At 48.2% G+C, this 25,135-nt stretch overlaps 2 protein-coding genes across 17 annotated transcripts in view; both read left to right on the forward strand.

Moving 5' to 3' along the window:
- The window catches only part of PHETA2 (PH domain containing endocytic trafficking adaptor 2), a 33,036-nt gene extending 15,546 nt beyond the window's left edge, over nucleotides 1-17,490 (forward strand). For 5 of the 15 annotated variants that reach the window (XM_073327252.1, XM_073327249.1, XM_073327248.1 and 2 more), the window contains one exon: nucleotides 7,424-14,004. In XM_073327252.1, the coding sequence (XP_073183353.1) occupies nucleotides 7,428-8,228 (801 nt within the window). In that variant the 5' untranslated portion in view covers nucleotides 7,424-7,427 and the 3' untranslated portion in view covers nucleotides 8,229-14,004. Of the gene's footprint in view, nucleotides 1-1,033; nucleotides 3,745-3,768; nucleotides 3,822-7,423; nucleotides 14,005-15,627; nucleotides 16,246-16,819 lie in introns of those variants that run through there. The other 10 variants (XM_073327242.1, XM_073327243.1, XM_073327241.1 and 7 more) reach the window with 5 other exon arrangements.
- A 3,043-nt stretch (nucleotides 17,491-20,533) lies between these two features.
- Nucleotides 20,534-24,627, forward strand: SMDT1 (single-pass membrane protein with aspartate rich tail 1). 2 transcript variants are annotated; one of them, XR_012156671.1, is made up of 4 exons: nucleotides 20,534-20,898; nucleotides 22,887-23,026; nucleotides 23,788-23,959; nucleotides 24,326-24,627. XR_012156671.1 is itself a non-coding variant. In XM_073327256.1 (3 exons), the coding sequence occupies exons 1-2, from the start codon at nucleotides 20,743-20,745 to the stop codon at nucleotides 23,022-23,024; spliced, it is 294 nt and encodes a 97-aa protein (XP_073183357.1). In that variant the 5' UTR covers nucleotides 20,543-20,742; the 3' UTR covers nucleotides 23,025-23,026; nucleotides 24,326-24,627. The 2 variants fall into 2 exon arrangements, 1 of the variants encoding a protein (XP_073183357.1); XM_073327256.1 differs by lacking the exon at nucleotides 23,788-23,959 and having other exon boundaries at nucleotides 20,543-20,898.
- Nucleotides 24,628-25,135: the final 508 nt, after the last annotated feature.

The following is a 25,135-nucleotide window of genomic DNA, read 5'->3' on the forward strand; positions in this document are numbered from 1 at the left end:
TCAGGGGCTGGCTGAAACAAGTTAAAAGCCTCCCAGTCAGTCAGGTGGGTGTGCATGTCAGGAGCTGTGGGAGGAAGTTGCGCTGTTGGAGAAGCTGAGTAGTACACACCATATCAGGCACAAGGAAGGAGGCCCTGAGGTAAGGGTGAAGTGGAGCTTGAGGAAGTGAGGGCTGCTGTGGGGGAAGTAGCCCAGGGAATTGTACATGTCATGTTTCTAAAAGGTCAGCTACCATAGCTGATACTATTAGGGTCCCTGGGCTGGAGCCCGGAGTAGAGGGTGGGTCCGGACTTCCTGCCCCCTCCTTTGCCCCCTGATTAATCACTGAGACTGGGAGACAACAGAAACTGTGCAAGGAAGGATAACTTCTCCTCACCTCCCTTGCTGGCTTATGATGAAAATGGCTCAGTAGACTGTGACCCTTGTCTCTAGAGAAAGAAGGGTTACGTGGAGGGTCACAGTGAGCCTCTGAGGCTAGCGAAATCTGCCAGGAAACACTGGACCCACGGAGGCAAGGACAGAGCTTTGTCACAGACTCCATTTTGGTCTGGGGCCTACCGTTGTCTAAAAGCAAGCACATCATGCACCAGGAGGAGTGTTACTTAGATACTGCATTCCTGTGAAAACCCCCCCTTGTCTCCAGCCTGTCTCGACTCCCGGTTTCTGTTCTTTGTCTGTTCCTAACTCCCTGCCTCCTGGCCTTGTGATGTGGGCCTCCCATCCTGATGAGAAAGGTTACTGATGCATTGCTTTAGGACCATGTTGTGTAGTTGAAGTAATAGTTTAGCACGGGGAATATACCTAGCAGGGATAGGTGGTAAATAAGGAAAGGGTTTGTCTATTGGCTAAGGTTTCCGATGCACGAGGGCAACGTGCTTTGCTAAAAGGTATATAATCTTTGTATAACGTGCATTCGGGGTCCCCTTCTGACTAGCAGCACCAGTGTAATAAACTTAATATCTTTGGGAACTCAACAGTTGTGGACTTTGTTCCTGTGCCTCAGCCTAGACTCAAACTGTACATGACCTATTAGGTATAATTCGCAACAGTTCTTGGCGACCACGAAGGGACTCTAGGCTTGCCCCAATGAGCGAGACCGCACTCCTCCTCTCGGACAGCTTCAGCCGGCATAGGGTGAGTTCACCTTTGAGAACTCCAAGGAACGGGAGTTTGGGCCGTCGCTTAGGCGATAAGGTGGCACATTGGGAGTTCTTTTGGTTGCCCTAGGATGGGCTCTGGGCAGAGTGTGAGCAGGGGAACCCCTTTGGCTGAGATTCTTGAGAATTGGAAAAATATATCTGGCACCCATGGGTTAGGTAAAAGGAGAGCTGTAATTTTGTGTAAAGTCATGTGGCCAGCGCTGACTATTCAGACGCCCTTTGGATGGCCACCCGACAGAACTTTTGGACAGGATGAATTAACCTGCCTTAGACAACAGCTGGAGGACAAATATCCAGCTCAAATGGATTATTGGTATGTATGGGATAATTGGGCATATGCCCGAGGTAAGGGGTGCCCCTCGACTTTGGGCTCTGGTACCAGATCTAAGGTTTGTATGCCGCTTATGGGTTCCGCTCCACCCTATGCTGCCTTCCTGCCTCCGTCTCTCCCTTCTACTCCTCACCCTGGCCCCACTCCTCTCCCCGCTGCCGCTCTGTATCCCTCTTTAACCCTGCCTTCTGTGGCACTTCAGGCGCCCCTGATACAGCCGCCCATTATAACACACGGGCTGGACGGCGGGGAGTAAGTGGCTATGGTCACGGTTCATCGCCTTTTCGGCCCTAGGGATCTAATCACCTGGCAGTCGCAGATGCTGAGGTTGTGCGACGATCTGGAACGGGTTCTGCAGACTATCCGATCTGTCTTTACGGCCTTTAACACTAACTGGGCGGACGTTGAGGCCATTTTGCAGACTCTATTTACCCTGGATGAAAGATATTCCATCTTAGATGCCAACCGCCGTTGGGCCGGGGGGCCCAGGGGAGGGCCTGGCTGGCCAGACACAGATCCTGGGTGGGATGTCAACGTGGAGGGGGGTAAGGCCACCCTCTCAGCAGCTCGGGAGGGGCTTCTGGAAAGCATCCGCAGGGCAGGTAGTAAGACTGCGAATTGGTCCAAAATTGGAGAGTGCCAGCAAGACTTAAATGAGCATCCATCTGCCTTTTTGGCCCACTTGTTTAAGCAAGTTAGGATGTACGGGGGAGGGGTGGAGCCAGAAGCCGAGGTTAGCCGCACGATGATGGTCTCTTACTTTGTCGATCAAGCGGTGCTGGACATAAAGAAGTATTTCACTAAACATGTTCCTGACTGGCCAGGGAAACCCCTAAGCAAAGTAGTTCTCCTGGCCACTTTTGTGTTTAATGGTAGGGACGAGGAAAAAGCTAAGGAAAAACGTAAGCAAAAGAAGGGGGAAGTAAGTATGTTGGTAGCCGCATTGCAGGTTCCCTTGGGGAATCAGCACTGGCAGGGACATGGGAATACAAGGGGGAGGGGACGCGGGACAGGACGAGGAGGAGGCTGGGGCGGGACAAGGAACGGCAACTGTAATTATTGTAAGCAACCGGGGCACTGGAAGAGGGAATGCCCCCTGCTTCCACGAGGGGCTCCTTTGCAGGATCAGCTGGAGACCGGTTCTTCCTTTCCCCCTAACGCTCCCCAGGACTTTGCTAATCCCCAGTGACTAGAGGTGGAGATTTTGGGAACGTTGGGAGAGTTGGAATGGGATTTCAGGTTACAGTCGCAAATTTATCTAAAAGTTGGGGAACAGCTTGTGCCTTTTTTAGTAGATACCGGTGCCACCCTCTCCACTTTAACTTTTGTTCTGGGCTCTCTTTCCGATACCAAAGTTTGGATGCAGGGTATAAAGGGCAATCCGTGCCCGGCTCCCCTATCCTACCCTGTCCCTGTTGAGCTTGGTTCTTTAAAATTGTCACATAGATTTGTTGTAATGCCAGAGGGCCCCGCGAACCTTCTCGGGCGGGATGTGCTGAGCAAACTGGGGGCACACATATATTGGGCCCCCGAGGGGCTCCGCATGTCCGTCCCGGACTCAGCTGTTGCTTCTCTTATGTCATCGGCTACCCCTGTTCCTGACGTCCCCTCTGAATTGTCCAGTGTTCCACACAGTTTGTGGAGCACGAATTCTACCGATGTAGGCCTTCTTAAATCAGCCATTCCAGTTAGTCTGGAAACAAGGGACAGACTGCCTCCCTCCGTAAACAATACCCCTCGCCGAGGGAGGCGGAAGAAGGCATTTCACTTCTTATTGACAGCTATTTGACTCAGGGGGTTCTAGTTCCCTGCAGTTCGCCCTGTAATACTCCCATTCTTCCTGTAAGGAAGCCTAAACCGGTACCGGACGGGCGTCCAGTCTATCGGTTTGTTCAGGATCTATGGGCTATAAATGGTTATGTTATAGCCCCCCATCCAGTTGTCCCTGATCCGAGCACTATTCTAACACTGATTCCTCAGTCAGCCACTTGTTTTACTGTCGTAGATTTGTGTGCAGCATTTTTCAGTATCCCTTTGCACCCCGATTCTAATATTTGTTCGCATTCACCTGGAAGGGCCAGCAGCTAACGTGGACACGTCTTCCCCAGGGGCTCTCAGGCTCCCCCACTATTTTTTCCCGGATTCTCACCGAGGATTTAAAAGATTTTGTCTTGCCTAGTTTGTCTGTCCTAGTTCAATTTGTGGATGATTTGTTAATTGCTGCCTCTGATTATAATGCATGTTTAATTGACTCTGTTGTTTTGCTTACTGCCCTAGCCAATAAGGGTCATCGTGCATCTCCATCCAAATTGCAGCTGTGCAAAGATCAGGTAATTTATTTAGGTTTTGTGATTCGGCCTGGAGAGTGTTTACTCTCCCCTGATAGGGTGCAGGCAATCCAGGATTGCCTGTGCCTGACTACGAAAAAGCAGTTGTGGGCTTTCCTGGGGCTGCGGGGTTCTGCCTACCCTGGATAGTGGCCTTCGGGGAATTGGTGAAACCATTAGTCCAGGCCACCACAACATTGACCCCCGATCCTGTCTCCTGGACCCCGGAAATGGAAGCCACTATTGAATCCACCAAGAAGGCTCTGATCTCTGTGCCCACCTTGGGACTCCCGGATTACGGTAAACCATTTTTCCTCTTCAGCCACGAGCAGCGGGGAGTGGCCAGTGGTGTCCTATTGCAGTACCTAGGGGATCACCCACGCTCCATAGCTTACTATTCTGTACAATTGGACCCTGTCATTCGGGGATCGGTCTCCTGTGTGCGGTCCATTGCCACTGCAGCCCTAATGGTGGAATGGTCACGCCCTATTGTTCTGGGGCACCCTTTGACTGTCTGGGTCCCCCACGAGGTTGAGGTTCTTTTAAAACAGCATACAACGCAAGCGCTGTCTCCGCAGCAGGCACGCAAATACGAGCTGATTCTGCTGGCCGTTGACAACATCACCCTTCGCCGCTGCAACGTCCTCAACCCCGCTACTATGGCACACCGCACCATGTATGTATGGACGTCGTCGCTGAGAGCGTAAGCCTCGCCCGGATTTACGTGACCTCCCTCTGAAAAACCCGGACCTGTCCCTTTTTACCGATGGCTCCTCCTTCTATTTGGAGGGCCAGCGGGTATCCGGCTATTCCGTCACTACTCAGACAACCGTTGTAGAAGCAGCCCCCCTTCCACCGTCCTTTAGTGCATAGGGCGCGGAATTGCACGCTCTTACTAGGGCTTGCTTGCTGTCTGATGGGAAATCTGTTACCATTTATACAGACTCTAGATATGCCTTTGGGGTTTGCCATGCTACGGGCCAGCTCTGGAAACAGAGAGGGTTTCTAACCTCCTCAGGCACTAAGATTGCAAACGGCCCTTTTAATCTCTGCACTTTTGGATGCCATTCAAGGTCCTCTCGAACTGGCTGTTGTCCACTGTTATGCTCACCAGCAGTCTGAGAATCCTGTCTCTGAAGGTAATGCCTTGGCTGATGCGGCCGCAAAGACTGCTGTCCTTCAGCCCCTCCTGGTGTCCGCAACTCTTCTTCTGGATACGTCCTTCCATCCGACGGACTGGACGCACTTGTGTGCTGATGTGCCACCTGACGAGCTCCAGGACTGGAAACGTTGGGAAGGCTCTGAAGGTGTCAATAAGGTTTGGCAAATCGGGAACAAACCTATTCTCCCCCGTCACTATCTGCTCTCAGCCGCCCACTATTTTCATTCTTTGGGTCATGCCGGCATTCAGGCCACTGCAGCTGCTATTCTCAAATGTTGGGCAGCGCCTCATATCTATCCGACAGTGAAGTGAGCTCTTGGCTCCTGCTCTACTTGCCTGGCCTTCTCTGCTCGGTCTCGGCTTGATGCCAACACTAAGGGGGGGGGGGGGGAGACCTTGGGCTAACTTTCCGTTTCAGCGATTACAGATGGACTATGCAGAAATGCCTAAAAGCTCGGGGTTTTGCAACCTCCTTGTAATAGTGGATCAACTTTCCGGATGGCCTGAAGCAGGACCAACCAGAAAAGCAGATGCCAGATCTGTGGTAAAATTTCTACTGAAAGACATTGTGCCCAGATTTGGAGTCCCTGAAGTCATCGACTCAGACCGAGGATCGCACTTCACTGCAAAGATTTTAGAGGAGCTGTACTGGTGCCTGGGGATTGCATGACAACTCCACACCCCTTACCACCCCCAGTCCTCTCCCTATTCCTAAGTCCAGTACAAGGATGGGAGGGCAATAGCTTCTTGAATTTAACCTGCGCTATAAAACAGGGTGTGAATTGAACGCAGTGTTGGATTTGTATTCATACCCCCACATATTTGGGTCAGGGGGTCCCGTTGGTAGGGGTACCTATCCCTCTTAATCGAACACTCCAAGCTAAGCTATGGGCAAACTCTACATTTAAGTGGAATGTTACGATCCAAATATGGTCTATTGATATGGTGGCCCAGCGTAATTATGCTTTATGTGTGTCACGACGTAAGGGCATAGAAAATACAGTTTTTGTGGGGAATTTTGTGGGGTGCAAGGACACCACCCAGATCAGCTCTGGTGCGGCAGGCCCCTCCACCTACTCCGGTGCCCCGAGGTCAGTCCCTGAGGGGTCTGGCTGGTATTGGTTATGCAATCACACAGCCTATAAGGTTCTCCCGGCAGGATGGTGTGGTACATGTACCTTAGGGGCTATAGTACTCGCCGTGACAGTACACCAGACCCTAACCCAGGGAGAGATCTGCAATCTAGTATAAAGAAACCAACAAAGTATTCCTTTAAACCCTCTTTCACAACGGCCCACAGGCTTTCACTCCTTTGTGCATTGGTTTCTGCCATGGTTAGGAGTAAGCGAGCTAGAAAAAGCTATAGTTAACATTTCAGCTGCTTTGGAATTCATGGCAAATGCTACTGCAGACGCCTTATCTGCCCTTCAAATTGAAGTAACTCAGCTATCCCAAACTACATTGCAAAACCGCCTAGCCCTGGACTATCTCCTTGCAAACCAGGGCGGGGTTTGTGCGCTGGTTAACTCACGCTGTTGTGTATATGTGAATCAGCAGCACAGGGTGGAAACTGACATCCACATCCTCATGCAGCAGGCAGTCCTGTTCCACCATGTCAGCCTCGACACTACCAGCGCTGGATTCCAGGAGGTCTGGAACTGGCTCACCTCATGGCTACCGGATGTGGGGGCTTGGGGACGGCTTATTTTGTTTTTAATCCTTTTGGCTGTTATTGCTTTTGTGTTATTTTTTTTGTATGCCTACAGTGTTGTAGAATGTGCTGTCGGCAACTGCTAACCCTGCATCGCGGTCACTCAGCCCGATATAGCTTACTGACGTACAAAAGAAAACGGGGGACTGTTAAGGACAAGTTAGCATCTGTGACTCCATTTTGGTCTGGGGGCCACCATTGTCTAAAAGCAAGCACATCATGCACCAGGAGCAGTGTTCCTTAGATACTGCATTCCTGTGAAAACCCCGCCTTGTCTCCAGCCTGTCTCGACTCCCGGTTTCTGTTCTTTGTCTGTTCCTAACTCTCTGCCCCCTGGCCTTTTGATGTGGGCCTCCCATCCTGATAAGAAAAGTTAATGATGCATTGCTTTAGGGCAGTAATAGTTTAGCAAGGGGAATGTACCTAGCAGGGATAGGTGGTAGATAAGGAAAGGGTTTGCCTATTGACTAAGGTTACCGATGCACAAGGGCAACATGCTTTGCTAAAAGGTATATAATCTTTGTATAACCTGCATTCGGGGTCCCCTTCTGACTAGCAGGGGGGCACCACGCTCGAGTGTAATAAACTTAATATCTTTGGGAACTCTGCAGTTGTGGACTTTGTTCGTGTGCCTCAGCCTAGACTCGAAGTGCACGTGACCTATCGGGTATAATTCGAACCAGTAGTTCCCTGCACTGAACTGACTCCCTTCCTCTGTCTTTGTCCTGCCAGGACAATGAAGCTGAACGAGCGAAGCGTGGCGCATTATGCCACATGTGACTCTCCGGCAGATCATGCTGGTTTCCTCCACAAGCGTGTCGAGCGGCACCACCACCACCACCACGCCACCTCCTACCACCGTCGCTGGTTCATCCTCAAGGGCAACCTGCTGTTCTATTTTGAAGATCGTGAGAGCCGGGACCCCCTGGGGCTTGTTGTGCTGGAGGGCTGCACCGTGGAACTGTGCGAGGCTGCCGAGGAGTTTGCCTTTGCCATCCGCTTCGATGACGCTGGTGCCAAGGCCTACGTGCTGGTGGCTGACTGCCAGGCCGCCATGGAGGGATGGGTGAAGGCGCTTTCGCGAGCCAGCTTTGATTACATGCGTTTGGTGGTGAGAGAGCTGGAAAAGCAACTGGAGGATGCCCGTAAGAGCTTGGCTGCCTGCTACAAATCTCCAAGGAAGTCATCATCTGGCAGAAAAAGGCATTTGTCCAATCCTGCTATGGCGCTCGTCCAGGAGCAGCCTCCCGTCTTGGAGAACGGTTACTCCACATGGGGCAGTGGTTACATCCCTGCAGGGGCCTCCTGTGCTGACCACGATGGGGGGTGTTCCAAACCCCCGCCTCTGCCTCCTCGCCGGCGCTTGGCAGCTGGCAGTGGATGCGGAGCACTCGTCACTGGCCTCTCTTTGACTGGGCAGGAAAGCCCCATGTCTCCGGAGACAGCCTGTTTCTCCAAGCTACACAACTGGTACGGTCAGGAGATTGCAGAGATAAGGAGGGAGTGGCTGGAGAGCCAGAGGAGTGGGGAACTGTGAACTGGGGAAGGCAAGGCATGGAGTGACACCAAGCCCATTTCGACATTATCGTTGCTGTACTTGGTGACCTCTCTCCCATCCAGGAGAATAGCCAAATAAGTGACAATGTTTTCTCTCCTTCCTTTCTGGAATCATTGCATGTTGGGTGGGTGAGTGAGGTTGGGATCTAGGAGAGACACCAGTCTTCCCAAGACCTCGTTTTCACCTTTGAGCCCTCAGACAGTGTATGTTCCCCTGTGGAATATTGCAGCAGGGCTGTAAAGTGTCAGGAACTGTAGATTTTGAATCTGGGATGGAGATTGTGGAGTGGGGTGTGTGTGACCAGACTTGCATACACAAAATGGGCATCACTCTGCTTCCGTTCAGGTGGCTGTTTTTATTCCCTACCAATCTGGACTGGATGGAGTGGTGTGTTTTATTGTTACGCCTTCTTTGAGTAATCTGTTCTGATTTATCGTCAGCAACTGAATGTTTGCTTAGGTTAGAGGTAAGGAGCATCTATTGCCTGGTAACTTTTAGAAAATGGCTTCTTATGTCACACTCACATTCCTTCTGAGCCCCAGAGTAATCAATGGTGAATTAAGACTGGATTGAACAGAGTGGCTGAACTGGGCCCTTTTGCTCTGAAGAGCACCTGAAGGTGTGTAGCTCTCACACCTCTCACTGGCCTGGACTCAAGCAGATTTGGGGCTGCATTGTTTTGGCTGGTCCATGGGCCATATTTCACCTTAATCAATCCCTGATGGTGCTTTGCCTTAGTCTCAGTCTATCTGATTTGAATGGGCTCAGATTTATGGATATAGGACTCCCCAGCCTTCAAAACTAGGATCAGATTCTTATACAATATATCCAGTAATGAATTATAGTATGGGTTGGCTAAAGAGAAGAAACATAAAAGGCCACCAAAGGATTCTGGATCATATGGTTGTATCAAGCATGAGGGCAGGTGTGACTCAATAACCAATAATTATTTACACAAGTCTGTGGTACCAACCGTTCCTCCCCTAGTAAATTCTTGACAGAGGTGAGGAGTGCAGGGATCTGTCACTGCCCATCTCGTTGCATATTATAGAATTAGCATATCTACAAGTGAATTTTAGGTGCTGTAGTATTTATGGTGGGTAAGAGGATGCAGTGTGAGGTAGGGGCATGGTGATACTTGGGTGCGCACCACCTTTCACAAAAAAACTCAAACCAAACCCTGCTAAACCCATCAGACAGACTTGCAGAGACCCCCACAAACTCATATTTTCCCCTCTCTGAATGTGAGCTTGGAAGCAAGACTCCCAGAGAGGCAACAAATTCTGGACTGAACCAAAGGTCAGGAGACCAGAACTCCCAAATTCTAATCTTGCTCTAGCCCTGATGTGCTGTGGCGCCCTGGCCAAGTCAATTAACCTCAGACTCTCCTTCTGTAAAATGGGGATAATAATACTTCTTTACCTCCCAAAGGCTTCAGTTGTTAACCTCAGTACAGTGTGTTGATTGTGCAAAGTATTATATGTGGTACATGGTCACAGTTCTTAGGGTATGGCTGAGGACACTAATTGTTCAGACCCAAATTTTGGCTGGGTCTTTCTGATGATACTGTAGCTGAGCCCCAACTCCCAAAAGTGGGGCCTCATCACTGGAACACACACATATAACGCAGAAGGGGAGGAGAAAATCAGTGGAGGAGGGACAAAGATAATCGTACACTCTGTAGGGATGGGGTAGAGGGGGAAGGGCATGAAGAGAGGCATTTGGGGTTAAGAGAGACTCACCAGTGTGTCACTGACGCTGTTGTGAATCAAGTCCATAGCGTCTATAAATGAAAATGAGTTGAGAGAGAGGCTGCTAGGCCACAAATTGCTGTTAAAAAGGTAGTTGGGCTTCGGCGGGGATAAAGATACATGGACAAATAGCCCAGGGACTGTGTAAAAAGCTGGTGGCAAATATTATGTAGAGAGAGTATTTATAATTTTCCTACTCCTTCCTTTTATCCTCTTACTAAGAACTTTGTTTCAGAGCAGAACATGGTGTGCAGACCCCTGCTACCAGCCAAAGAATGTTTTTAACAATGTTTTTAATTACATGTACCATTAATGAACCATACCGTGAGAGCAATGAGCGTCTCTGGCTTGTGCACTAATAGGCTACTGGGGCACTTCTTGGCTGGTTGAAGCATTCAGCCTTGTTCTTCACAATGTGCAGGAGAAGCTTCCAAAAGCACAAAGGGAGTCACGCCCCCAACTTCCAATGCTTTGGGTGCCTAGCACCCTGTTGTAAATCTCAAATGGCGCAACTTTGATCTGTGAACAACATAATCTGTGTATCTCTTATTCACTGCTGCATTTCGGTTTCTTTATAACATTCTTTGGCTGAAATCCCCACCCCTTTACCTGTATCCTATCTACTGCATTCATGAGTTAAAGGGGACGCTGCCAACTAGTGCAGGCTCCAAGTTCTGTTTTGTCCTGGGGTTTTTTGGTTGGGGTTGAGGATGCAGAAAGTGTTTATAAAAGTTAATGTGGAGAGAAATATTTTTGAGACTTTTTAAAGTCAATAAAAACCAGCTGTATTTGGAAGGTTAAGCCTTCCCTGTCACTGTTGGAAACCCAGAGACACCAGCACTTTGCTGGTGCCTGAGAACCATGAAGTGAAAATGACTGAAAGAGGAAATAAGTAATCCAGCCTGTTTTGCTGTTGGAGCTGAAATTGGAATAGTATAATTGATTTAAGTCAGTTTTATTTTTAAGATTCTTCTCATTTTAATAAGACTAGTGTTCCTAATACTCCTAAAAGCTTTATTTTAATATTTTTATTTTGCCTATCCCATTACATAGTTTTCACGCTATCTGGCTTCATAGCTAGTGTGTGTGCTAAATAGTTATTTTTGGAGTGTGACCCACAGTGTTCTCTTCAAGCATCCAGTGTTTTTCTAATGATTTTTTTGGTCTTTATATCCCTAAGTCCTGTGAACCAGGGGCAGGATACCAGTGTCTGTGTTTGGGATAATTTTGTTTATTAATGATCAGAAACTAAAACATTGAGTGATATTTGTGCTTCCCCTACAAATGTTTTTGAGACTTCATTTGGTTATGGGGTGCAGCATGACTTTAGATGCACTGATTTAGGGTTTTCCTCATCCCTTTCCCACCTCAGTTCATATTAGGTATTGGCACCTGGTGTCTTTAAAAAAAAATCATATTTGGGTCTGTGCAAAGATCTGCTCATGTGTAGTTAGTTTTCTTTGCTGGCTGAGCAAAGGCAAGAGCTCCTTTAGGCGGGGGATCAGTTAGCTAGTGTGTGTGTGTGCACCACTGCCTTCTACTGGATAGAATATCAAACCTGCTTATCAGTCCTGCTGGCTGTGCCCTTGAACTGCTCCCTAGGCAGAAGGTGAGGACTTCTGTTCCCTGATATTGCAGTTGAGTTGGTTAATGGACCATTCTGCCTTTGCATCTTCAGGCACAGATCATTACAGGGCAAGGGAGACACGTCATTGCCTGCCAGCACAGTCTCCCCTGCAAAAATTTGAGACATAGCTTTTAGCCAAACTTTTTTTCTCCCAATCATTTAGGTTAGGGCTGCTTATTCTCCCCCCCCCCCCCGCCCCTTTTCATTATTCTTAAACAGTGAAAATCTCTGAACAGAATTTCTAGCAAAAGAGGATTGAATATTTTAAAGTTTGATAGCTGTCCCTCTGAAGTTATTCAAGATGCTGTCTTTTGCAATAAATCTTTGGTACAATATGAAAAGCTCTTTCTGTCATATATGGGAAGAAAATGCTTGATAACATTTCAGTAATAGAGGGAGGCTGGTGGTTCTGGTATGTTTTTCACGAGCTCTGCCAAAGATTGGGTCTGATCCTGCCAAAGTAGTAATTGAAGTCATTGTACTCTTCTGAGGAAGGGTTTTCATCTCCAGACCTGTTTGCTTTATAGCTTTATTTACCTACACTTTGTTGTTAAAAAAAATCCAACCACTATGATGTTTACCATTTGGTTCAAATTGAGACAGGGCTGATAGTAACCAAAATACGTCATCTGGTGGACTCATGTGAATTTAGGGTTGCAGACTATTTCCCAGTGGCATACTTGTTCCCAGCCAATTGACGTGTTTTTTGTGATGTTTTAGTAGAGAGGCCAAAGGTTCAAATAGCCATGGAGATTGACCTGCCTGCTCACCCATATAGGTGGCATCTCCAGACGAGTAACAGGAGGTGATGGTCGGAAGCTTGCACCTATGGTGTATTTGGTCTGTGGATTAAGTGGAGATGAGTCTCCAGCGCTGCTAATCTAGCATCTTTCGCCAGCACCAAATTCACTTGTAAAATCTGTACAATTTAACAAAGAACACTAAAAACAACTTGCAGTATGTTTCTCTCTAGTTACCTTGAAGTGTTTAAGTACTTTAAGTAGATATTGTATTTTTTTAAGAAGGCAGTTTTGCATGGCCTTTATTTTATATAAAAACAGTATATTATTGTGCATTTAATTGTTAACATTTGTATTTTAAGCTAGTAATGGTAAATAAACAGGTTTTGAATTTGGACTGTGTATTGAGATCGATTGAATCAGAGAGACAGTTTTAAATGACCCCCCAACATCAGGGCTACCACAGCCTAACAGCTCTAGCCACTCATAACTTTTTTTTGCAGATATTCAGCTTCTGTTTTCCTTTGCTTAATTACATGCTCCATTCCAAACATTGGTGCACCTTTTGACTGGAGTTGTGTAAAGCTGTGTTTTTCTTTGTATAGTAACCAGGCTGTGGGGGGAAATAAATGAGCTGAGGGATGGAATTACAGAGCCCTAGTGAGGACACTCAGTGTCTTGGAAGCATGAGCTCCGTATACTATATGCCAGCATTACTTCATCTGCCACTGATGTGGAATGTAGCAGCTATTTAACATTACACTGCAGTGTACAGATCCAAACAGATCAAGACATCAATAAAAAATCTGACATAAAAGAAACTACATGGGAATTTTAGGTTAAAAGAATGCAATTATTAAAATTGCATCCGATGAAGTGAGCTAAAAGAAAAGGAGTACTTGTGGCACCTTAGAGACTAACCGATTTATTTGAGCATAAGCTTTCGTGAGCTACAGCTCACTTCATCAGATGCATACTGTGGAAAGTGTAGAAGATGAAGTGAACTGTAGCTCACAAAACCTTATCCTCAAATAAATTTGTTAGTCTTTAAGGTGTTACAAGTACTCCTTTTCTTTTTGCGGATACAGACTAACACGGCAGCTACTCTGAAACCAATTATTCTTGTTAGCCCTAATGTCCTAGACAGATCCTCAATACTCTCTACTCTAACAAAAATGCTTTCTCGATATAACAGCCAAGCAATAAGGGCCTTGGTTTTATCTCAAAGACAGCAGCATGGTATTCGAGCACTAACACAATACTGACTCGGAAAAGTGTGCCCTGTGGTGCTTCAGGTCTTCCTGCTGTACACAGGTTTTCATTTAAAGGTCTTCCATCCAAACTCTGACCCCGTTTAGCCTATGTAATCTGACGACAGTGCCACAGCCAATGAGGAACAGTCTGTCTGGTTAGGCTTTTTCTGTTCATTAAAGGATCTAGTCCAGGGGTTCTCACAACAAAATTTTTGATGGCCTCAGAGTGCGGCCACTAACTCTTGCTGGTGGCCGCTCTGACAGTGTTTCCTAAAATACTTTAGGAAACACAAATGAATATGCACATATACATGTCCAAATCATTGTAATTTATTTATGTAGGATTTTTTTTTGTAGACTCAATAATAAACATAATAAACAGTTGTCTTTATTCTTTACTGGACCTAAGCAGAATAGAAATACAAATAAGGTGCTTTGCATGTTCTTGTCTTTTTTCTTATTGTTTCTTTTGTATTTTTGGTTGCTTTTTTTTTTTTTTTTTAGACTTGCTAGCTACTAAGTCTGCTGTGAAAAGTGATATTAGCAAACACAAAACATCACTTTTCACAGCAGATTTACTCAGCCCTGGCAAGCCCGGGGACAAATTGAGCCCTGGATGGGGAGGTGGGTAAGGAGGCAGTGGGAGCCAGGGGCAATGGGGCACTAGGGGAGGCAGCAGGGACCAGATGTGATGGGAGGGGTGGTGAGCTCAAGGAATGAAGCCCAAAGCCCTCTGGCTGGAGCCTGCTATGTGCAACTCCAGGGCTGAAGCCCAACCCCACCGCAACCCTGGGAAGGTGGGAAACTCACTGGTTGCCTGCTCCTCCAGCTTGTGAGTCCCCAGAGAGAGGCCACTGCTTCCCCCCACCCCAAGCCACCCAAGAGGCTGTAGCTGCAAGAAAAGCCCCTGGTGGCCACATTTGAGAAACACTGAAAGTCCATTCTACTGTGTCAGAGGCTGCCTCTTCAGAAGTGTGGCTAAGGAGATGTGACAGTGATTCCACTGGGAGGGTGGGGTCCTTGCAGAGCCCGCTGTGAGTCAAGAACCCCTTAATGCCAACTGGGTTACAGGAATATCCAGACACTGGTATGTGCATTCTGGTTCACCAAAGAATGTTGTGTGAAGTTTTAAATTAAAGCTGGGGTCACACTGGTCATTACTAGCATTGCAAATATATGTTTAGGTATTCAAAATATGTTTGTAGATTCTATATCACAGCAGAGGTGGAGAAATAGGCTTTCTGTTAGACGAGAGATGATTATTCACCTGTCTCTCAGTCTGGATGTTAGTTAAGCATTGTAAGCAAACACAATGGATGCTCATTTACATATGTTTCAGAATAGCAGCCGTGTTAGTCTGTATCCGCAAAAATTTGTTAGTCTCTAAGGTGCCACAAGTACTCCTGTTCCATTCACATATGAAATCAACAGATAAATGTGAAGTCAGCAGCAGTAACCAGGAAAATTAAGCCATGAGTGGTTATCCCATCTGAGTAGAGTGTGCACTTTGGGGATATAAGTAGAAGGCAAAGATGACACACCCTTTATCCTGCACCTAGGAGATAAACAGACAGTGCATTTAACATTCATGAAAATGGGACCTCAGCCAACCTTGGCTCAAATGCTGCAGAGGACTTTGAGGGGTGAGAGAAACTTCTTGAGCCCTGATCTACACTAGGACTTTAGGTCGAATTTAGCAGCGTTAAATCGATGTAAACCTGCACCCGTCCTCACGATGAAGCCCTTTTTTTCGACTTAAAGGGCTCTTAAAATCGATTTCCTTACTCCACCCCTGACAAGTGGATTAGTGCTTAAATTGGCCTTGCTAGGTCGAATTTGGGGTACTGTGGACGCAATTAGATGGTATTGGCCTCCGGGAGCTATCCCAGAGTGCTCTATTGTGACCACTCTGGACAGCACTCTCAACTCAGATGCACTGGTCAGGTAGACAGGAAAAGGCTCGCAAACTTTTGAATTTCAATTTCCGGTTTGCATGGTCACCTGCAGCTTGCCATGCTGGCCAGAGCTCATCAGCAGAGGTGACCATGCAGAGCTCATCAGCAGAGGTGACCATGATGGAGTCCCAGAATCACAAAAGAGCTCCAGCATGGACCGAACGGGAGGTACGGGATCTGACTGCTGTATGGGGAGAGGAATCCGTGCTATCAGAACTCCGTTCCAGTTTTCGAAATGCCAAAACATTTGTCAAAATCTACCAGGGCATGAAGGACAGAGGCCATAAGAGGGACCTGAAGCAGTGCCGCGTGAAACTTAAGGAGCTGAGGCAAGCCTATCAGAAAACCAGAGAGGCAAACGGCCGCTCCGGGTCAGAGCCCCAAACATGCCGCTTCTATGATGAGCTGCATGCCATTTTAGGGGGTTCAGCCACCACTACCCCAGCCGTGTTGTTTGACTCCTTCAATGGAGATGGAGGCAACACAGAAGCAGGTTTTTGGGACGAGGAAGATGATGATGAAGAAGTGGTAGATAGCTCACAGAAAGCAAGCAGAGAAACCGGTTTTCCCGACAGCCAGGAACTGTTTCTCACCCTGGACCTGGAGCCAGTACCCCCTGAACCCACCCAAGGCTGCCTCCCAGACCCACCAGGCGAAGAAGGGACCTCTGGTGAGTGTACCTTTTAAAATACTATACATGGTTTAAAAGCAAGCATGCGAAAGGATTAATTTGCCCTGGCATTTGCGGCTCTCCTGGATGTACTCCCAAAGCCTTTGCAAAAGGTTTCTGGGGAGGGCAGCCTTATTGTGTCCACCATGGTAGGACACTTTACCACTCCAGGCCAGTAGCACGTACTCGGGAATCATTGTAGAACAAAGCATTGCAGTGTATGTTTGCTGGCGTTCAAACAACAGCCGTTCTTTATCTCTCTGTGTTATCCTCAGGAGAGTGATATCATTCATGGTCACCTGGTTGAAATAGGGTGCTTTTCTTAAGGGGACATTCAGAGGTGCCCGTTCCTGCTGGGCTGTTTGCCTACGGCTGAACAGAAATGTTCCCCGCTGTTAGCCACGGGGAGGGGCTAGCCACGTGGTGGGGGGAGGCAAAATGTGACCTTGGAACGAAAGCACATGTGCTGTGTATGTAATGTTAACAGCAAGGTTTACCGTGAAAGAGTATAGCCATTGTTCTAGAAAATGTGTCTTTTTAAATACCACTGTCTCTTTTTTTTTCCCTCCACCAGCTGCATGTGTTTCAAGGATCACAGGATCTTTTCCTTCCCAGAGGCTAGAGAAGATTAGAAGGCGAAAAAAACACACTCATGATGAAATGTTCTCTGAGCTCATGCTGTCCTCCCACACTGACAGAGCACAGACGAATGCGTGGAGGCAGACAATGTCAGAGTGCAGGAAAGCACAAAATGACCAGGAGGAGAGGTGGCGGGCTGAAAAGAGTAAGTGGCGGGCTGAAGAGAGGGCTGAAGCTGAAAGGTGGCGGCAGCGTGATGAGAGGAGGCAGGATTCAATGCTGAGGCTGCTGGAGGATCAAACCAATATGCTCCAGCGTATGGTTGAGCTGCAGGAAAGGCAGCAGGAGCACAGACCGCCGCTACAGTCCCTGTGTAACCAACTGCCCTCCTCCCCAAGTTCGATAGCCTCCTCACCCAGACGCCCAAGAATGTGGTGGGGGGGCCTCTGGCCACCCGGCCACTCCACTCCAGAGGATTGCCCAAGCAACAGAAGGCTGGCATTCAATAAGTTTTAAACTTTTAAAGTGCTGTGTGGCCTTGTCCTTCCCTTCTTCACCACCCCTCCTGGTGCTTCTCTCCTCCACCACCCCTCCAGGGCTACCTTGGTAGTTATCCCCCTATTTGTGTGATGAATGAGTAAAGAATGCATGAATGTGAAGCAACAATGACTTTATTGCCTCTGCAAGTGGTGATTGAAGGGAGGAGGGGAGGGTGGTTAGCTTACAGGGAAGTAGAGTGAACCAAGGGGTGGGGGGGGTTTCATCAAGGAGAAACAAACAGAACTTTCACAGCATAGTCTGTCCAGTCATGAAACTGGTTTTCAAAGCTTCTCTGATGCGCACTGCGCCCTCCTGTGCTCTTCTAACCACCCTGGTGTCTGGCTGTGCGAAACCAGCAGCCAGGCGATTTGCTTCAACCTCCCACCCCGCCATAAACGTCTCCCCCTTACTCTCACAGATATTGTGGAGCGCACAGAAAGCAGTAATAACAGTGGGAATATTGGTTTCGCTGAGGTCTAACCGAGTCAGTAAACTGCGCCAGCGTGCTTTTAAATGTCCAAATGCACATTCTACCACCATTCTGCACTTGCTCAGCCTGTAGTTGAACAGCTCCTGACTACTGTCCAGGCTGCCTGTGTATGGCTTCATGAGCCAGGCCATTAAGGGGTAGGCTGGGTCCCCAAGGATAACTATAGGCATTTCAACATCCCCAATGGTTATTTTCTGGTCTGGGAATAAAGTCCCTTCTTGCAGCTTTTGAAACAGACCAGAGTTTCTGAAGATGCGAGCATCATGTACCTTTCCCGGCCATCCCACGTTGATGTTGGTGAAATGTCCCTTGTGATCCACCAGTGCTTGCAGCACTATTGAAAAGTACCCCTTACAGTTTATGTACTCGCCGGCTTGGTGCTCCGGTGCCAAGATAGGGATATGGGTTCCATCTATGGCCCCACCACAGTTAGGGGATCCCAATTGCAGCAAAGCCATCCACTATGACCTGCACATTTCCCAGGGTCACTACTCTTGATATCAGCAGATCTTTGATTGCATTGGCTACTTGCATCACAGCAGCTCCCACAGTAGATTTGCCCACTCCAAATTGACTCCTGACTGACCGGTAGCTGTCTGGCATTGCAAGCTTCCACAGGGCTATTGCCACTCGCTTCTCAACTGTGAGGGCTGCTCTCATCTTGGTATTCATGCACTTCAGGGCAGGGGAAAGCAAGTCACAAAGTTCCATGAAAGTGCCCTTATGCATGCGAAAGTTTCGCAACCACTGGGGATTGTCCCAGACCTGCAACACTATGCGGTCCCACCAGTCTGTGCTTGTTTCCCGAGCCCAGAATCGGCGTTCCACCGCATGAACCTGCCCCATTAGCACCATGATGCCCACATTGCCAGGGCCCATGCTTTGAGAGAAGTCTGTGTCCATGTCCTCATCACTCACGTCACCGCGCTGACGTCGCCTACTTGTCCGGTATCGCTTTGCCAGGTTCTGGTGCTGCATATACTGCTGGATAATGCGCGTGGTGTTTAATGTGCTCCTAATTGCCAAAGTGATCTGAGCAGGCTCCATGCTTGCCGTCGTATGGCGTCTGCATGGAAAAAAGGCGCAGAACGATTGTCTTCCGTTGTCCTGACGGAGGGAGGGGCGACTGACAATATGGCTTACAGGGTTGGCTTACAGGGAATTAAAATCAACAAAGGGGGTGGCTTTGCGAGAAACTGAATGGCCCCCTCAAGGATAGAACTCAAAACCTCAAGGATAGAACTCAAAACTGGGTTTAGCAGGCCATTGATTTCACAGAGGGAGGGACGAGAAAATGAATACAAAACAAATCTGGTCTATTTCTTGTTTTGAGCCACTTCATCTATCTTTATACATCTTGCTGGCAGCAGACTGTGCAGTATGACTGCTAGCCATCATCATCTCCTGGGTGCTTGGCAGAAGACGGTGCAGTATGACGACTAGCCATCATCTTCTGCTGGCTGGAGGTTAAAAAACAGTGCACTGCTGGTAGGACTCAGTCGCCACGAGATGAAACAAGGGAAATGACCTGGCTGAGTCACTCCCATGTTTGCCCAGATGCCCGGTTAAAAGAGCACCCAGGACTACGTTGATGACGGCTACCAGTCATACTGCACTGTCTGCTGCCAAAAGGCAATAAACTGCTGCTGTGTAGCAATGCAGTACCACGTCTGCCAGCACCCAGGAGACATACAGTGACGGTGAGCTGAGCGGGCTCCATGCTTGCCGTGGTATGGCGTCTGCACAGGTAACTCAAGAAAAAAGGCGCAAAACGATTGTCTGCCCTTGCTTTCACGGAGGGAGGGAGGGAACGGAGGCCTGACGATATGTACCCAGAACCACCCGTGACAGTGTTTTAGCCCCATCAGGCGTTGGGATTTCTACCCAGAATTCAAATGGACGGCGGAGACTGCAGGAACTGTGGGATAGCCACCCACAGTGCAACGCTCCGGAAGTTGACGGTGGCCTCGGTACTGTGGACACACTCCGCCGACTACAGGCACTTAGACCATTTGTGTGGGGACGCACACAATCAACTGTATAAAACCGCTTTCTACAAAACCGACTTCTATAAATTCGACCTAATTTCGTAGTGTAGACATACCCTTAAGTAACCTGTCAGTTAAGTTTAGTCTCTAGAAAGCATGTTACATCTGTTCTGCTATATAGTTTATATGTAACTATCACTTGACTTTTGAATGTTTGATAATCTTATTGCTGTTTTTACTCTCCTTACATCTGAGTAATGTGATATTCAGCAAGGTGCTGCCCTGGAGTTAAATCACACAGGCTGATGTGTCCACGGTTCCCATGGGCACAGCAGAGTTGGTATTTCTGAGCCTGTTCAGTGGTCAAGGAGCAGGTACAGTGACCAGATAGCAACTGTGAAAAAAGGGGATAGGGGTTGCGGGGGGGAACAGGCACCTAGATAAGCAAAAGTCCCAACACAGGATACTGTCCCTTCTATAGAGACGGGACATCTGGCCGCCCTCAGCAGGACCCTGCAGGGCTGTGCCGAAGGGACCGGGGAGGGGTGCACCCCCTGTCCCGCCTGGCATAGCCCCGGGGACAGCGCGTGAGTGAGTAACGGGCTGGGGACGGCAGGGAGCGGACACCCGCGGCGGGCGCGGGGGGAGGGGAAGGTGACTGACAGGCCTGGGCACCCAGAGCCCTGCCACGCCCAGAGCTGGGCTAACGTAGCACAAACCGGCAGCCCCGGCTCTGCCCTCGCTCTCGTCCGCATGCGCACTGGAGCCAGCCGCTTTACCCCGACGCCCCCACCCCTCCCCGGTCATCGCGAGATTTGAGGAGGCGGCGGCGCCCCGGGGACAGCTCGGGCGCGTCGCTATAGCAGCGCGGGCCGGGGCAGAGCGGCCGACGGCACGAAGATGGCGGCTCTGGCGGGACGCTTGTTGGCGGCAGCGGCCGGTTCCCGGGGGCGGGCGGGGCCCGGCGGGCCCCGGAGCGGCTCCGCGGTGACCGTCGTGCCTGCGCGGAGCGAGACTGTCACTCGCAGCGGGGCCATTTTACCCAAGCCGGCAAAAGTGAGTGAGGGGTGAGGGGCGTAGTCTGGCTGGGGGAGCAACCAATCGCAGATCGCGGTCAGCCGCCGGCTGGGGTTAGTGACAGGAGCATTGGCCAATCAGAGTACAAACCATTGCCTTGAGGGGCGGGATTAAAAGTGAGGGTCCGGCCCACTGGGAATGGCTCTGCGGGGGCTCTTGGAATGCGGAAGCGCCCCCAGGTGGCGGCACCGCTGGGCGGGGGGCGGCATGTCACCTGGCGGGCGGGGAGGAACCACAGGCCCGGCGCTGCCCGCTGGCGGGATGAGAATGCCCCTCCCCCACGCCTGGGTCTGTCCCGGGTGAGGGCTCGGCCGCAGGGCAGCCGGACACCCCCCGCCGCCGCCTCCCCAGGCAGCTGCCGCTATGGTGAGACGGGGAGGAGGGAATGGAACCGCCACGGCAGCCGGCCCGGAAGCAAGGGCGCTCGTTCGGCAGCAGGACCCTGGGGGTCGAAGGCCCTGCCCGCGGGCCGGCGACCGGTGCCCCGTGTGGGGTCACAGTGCTCTGGGCTTCAGGCCTCCTGGGCGGAAGACTTTGCTGAGGCACAGACGAGCCTGGAAGATGCGGCACGACGGAAGCTCTGCAGCAGCCGGGTGTGGGGCGGGGCCGAGGGTTAGTGAACAGGCTGGGTTGTTGAGTCCAGTGTGTTCCACACAGCGACCTTTTCAAGAGGGCTGCGTGGGACGGGGGAAACCAGAGTGTCCGACTGCCCCGTGACAATCCCATTATAACAGATTCGAGTTAAGTCCTGTGGGCTCAGGCTATGGTCTTGTCAGGTCTCATAAACTGAACAGGATGGGTGGGGCCTGGGATCAGTACTTGCCTGGGACAAGTCATACTATGGTAATGCTGGAGATGGTATTGGCGATCACTGAGGTGGCCATCTTTCCTCTGAGTTATTACAGAACCAGCTGTCCAGCATGGTATTGGGGACACGGGATTACCTGAGGTGCAGTTTTTCAGGTCGGCCAGAAAATAAAAGCCCTGGTCACTCCTGGTTATTAAGAAATCCCATGACACTTTTTGCAAGAGTAAGATTCTTAAACCCACTAGTCAAATTCTGGGTCAAGTAGTTAATCAGCCTTCCTAAAACTTCCCTTAGAGTTTATAGTGCAGAAGTTCTTCTTCACTTTCCTTCCTTGATACAAACAGAACTGCCTTTTTCCAGGTGTATTACGGTGGTGGCCGAGTGTTCCCTGTGTATTTAATCCATAAAACACTTTAGCATGCTGCAGGATGAATGGGGCTATAGAATAATTAATAACATTGCTTTGGAACAAAGAGCTCAGTTGATGAACATAGAGGATTTCACCATTCTGTTTAATAGTATTCAATGTTCTGCCTAACTTTTAAATGACTATTGATTGGGTTTATACCACCATTTCCTTAGGGAGACTGTTCTGCCTAGTAAAGTCCCTCCTGTTCAATAAAATATGTCTTGCTGGAGGACCTTGTTACAATATGGTTTAGTCTTCCAGTGGAAATGGGTTTGGAGGCATGTTATATACATGTTTCCAAAGGGTACTACAACTTTGCAAAGTCCAATAGCACAATTTGGGAATATGGGTAAAATACAGAATGATGTCACGTATGCTACAAGACTGTGCTGTCAGCGTTTGGGGACAGAATTGCTCTAGCTGGGTATCTTAATATAGAAGATATTTACATTGTAGAGGAAATGTAGATGTTTTAGTCGTGTTACTCCTTATCACCAAGAAGAATTTTTCTCATTCCTTACACACTTAATTTTTTTTTTCATTCTAATCTTTAATCAGTTTTGTTTCTTTTCTCTGAATTCCCTCTAGGTAATTAATATCTTTCTGAATGCTCAAAACAGAACACAATATTCTAGATGTGGTCTCAGAAGTTTAAAGTTCCCTCCTTGCTCTATTAGATTAATGCACATCAGTTGATCCAAAATGGAACTTGCTGATAGAGATTAATTTGTTTTGACTGAACATGTATAGATGCCCTTTGGCCTCCTACGAGTATTTACCGTTGTGATCCCTTTCCTCTACGTTGGGACTCAGATCAGTAAGAATTTTGCAGCCTTGCTCGAGGAACATGATATCTTTGTCCCAGAGGATGATGATGATGATGATTAAAGGTATGACATCAGTGCCACTAACAGTTCAATTACTTATATTACCTGTTTGGCATGGGAGAGGGAGGGGATTATGTAACTGGGTGATGCAGACTGCTACTGCTTTGGAAAACTGCTGCACATTCAGTACGGGTCCCATAAAAACCTGCAGCTGTACTACCTCTGTCTGTGATCTTATATATATGCTGGCTCCGGATCTGACCTTATCAGTATTTGAATGAGACCTACTCTAAAGAATACATAAATGCTATAGGTGACACTTGCTTTTGAGCTAGTACTAAACTGATAATGTGCCCAAAGTCTTGTCATTTGGGTCAGATATAAAACAAACTGGCTATGTGTAGTGACTACAGAATTTGATTGTTCATATTATTATTTGTATTACCATAGCACAGTGGTGCCCAAACTTTTCCTCTCACGCCCCCCCTTACCTGTAATGGAATGTGTCCGCGCTCCTCTGGTTGGGAGCAGGGCCAGAGCTGCAGCTGGGTAGTGTTCCCTCCCCATCCCCATGGGGGCTGGCTCAGGTCCTGCTGCATCCCCCCCAATGTTCCTCCATGCCCCCCTAGGGGGGCATGCCCCACAGTTTGGGGACCATTGCCATAGCACATTGCAAGTATAGTAGGGGTAGCTTAGGTGTCCTAAGCTAATTCCAATTTTATTACATTCTGCCTACTTAAAATATCCCCTGTTAATTCAGAGGATGACTTGTATTCCATACTAAAGCTTGCATTCTCACGTTGTGATTGGTCCTTTGTATGCAGTCTTAAGAGTACTCAGATCTTGCAGGCTGAAGATTTATTTAAATGATGATGGTTTATAATAACGAAGATGAAACTTTGGTTGCTCCCAGTCTTGTATTATTTCAACTCTCTATCTACTCTACATCGAATATTGCTTAATGAGGACAAGACAAGTGGCATAAGATGAAATGGGGTAATATATTTTATGTGGAGTTCATGTGTTTCCTTTAGAGGTTCAGCAGCACAAACATTCTATAATTTTTCCATATCAGTTTAGTTAATACATATCCTTTGTTAACCCTCTTTTCCATGGTCCCCTGGCCATGTTTTCTTCTGAAAAGTTCGCAGGTACTGTCAAATTGGTGCATTCCATTTTCAGCCACACAATCAACTTAAATTGTGTGTAGTTATCAGCACAGGAAGCTTGTTTCACTTGACTCTGCTTTTGGGCTTTGCTCTTGTTAATTATGGAGTGGAACCAGTATTGTCTAGCTGAAGAATAGCATGGGGCTGTTCCACAGTGCTGGCTAACATTTTTTTTTTTTTAACCTCTTTGCAGCATTGTAATGGAAGAACAGAAAGGAGAAAGCCATAAACAAAGAACTGGTTCTGACATCACTGTCTCCTCATACCTCTCCCTCATTTTAAAGAGGAAAGGAGGTGCAGTTGGACCTCCCTCTGTACCAATGAATGTTTTCTTCATGTCTGTGTGGCAGTTGGGAAGGGATGTATATACAGTAGGTCCAGCAACCCTTGCCTGCTGTACCTTTCACCTCCTGAGAACATTTGGGTTTCTGTAATGAGCATGGGCAGTATAAATTATTAGATTATGAATAAAGAATGGCAGACTGAACCATATAAGGGTTTTTTTTTTTTTTTCATGCTTGTCAGCTAAGTTCCTGTTAATTAGCATCAATGCTTCAGACTTTATGTTCTTATTTCTTTTTGGCTAAGGTTCTGTCACTTCTTTTGCTCTATTGAAAGTATATAAAAGGACCCCACTAGGCTGAAATCTATTGCATTGCTTTAAAACCTGTCAGTTGACTATAGAAAAATAATTCATGTTGGAATATGCAAGGCTACTGCAGGTGGACTCACCTGCTTTGAAAGGCAGTCACTGCAAATCACTGGACCTAGGGTTACTATAATGCTCCCATGCAACCTGCTATAGCATTAAGTACTATTAACTTCACCTCACCTTAAAATGCAACTTTAAGATTGCAGAGTTAAAATTAATAAGTCAGCTAATACAGAGAATAAAACTCTTAAATACCAAATGTCAACTATACCATGTATATTGCGGCATTTCATAAACAATGAAATAGTCAGCTAGACACTTTACCAGAAACTACTCCATATCTGCACTGAA

The sequence above is a fragment of the Lepidochelys kempii genome, chromosome 1 (assembly GCF_965140265.1).
Source record: "Lepidochelys kempii isolate rLepKem1 chromosome 1, rLepKem1.hap2, whole genome shotgun sequence".
Classification (NCBI taxonomy): domain Eukaryota; kingdom Metazoa; phylum Chordata; order Testudines; family Cheloniidae; genus Lepidochelys; species Lepidochelys kempii.

What these genes read in the sequence shown, in the direction of transcription:
- SMDT1 (XM_073327256.1), top strand. Translation starts at nt 20,743, where the DNA reads ATGGCGGCTCTGGCGGGACGCTTGTTGGCGGCAGCGGCCGGTTCCCGG. An exon ending in TTTTACCCAAGCCGGCAAAA is followed by an intron (nt 20,899 to 22,886) that starts GTGAGTGAGGGG and finishes GAACATGTATAG; the next exon opens with ATGCCCTTTGGCCTCCTACG.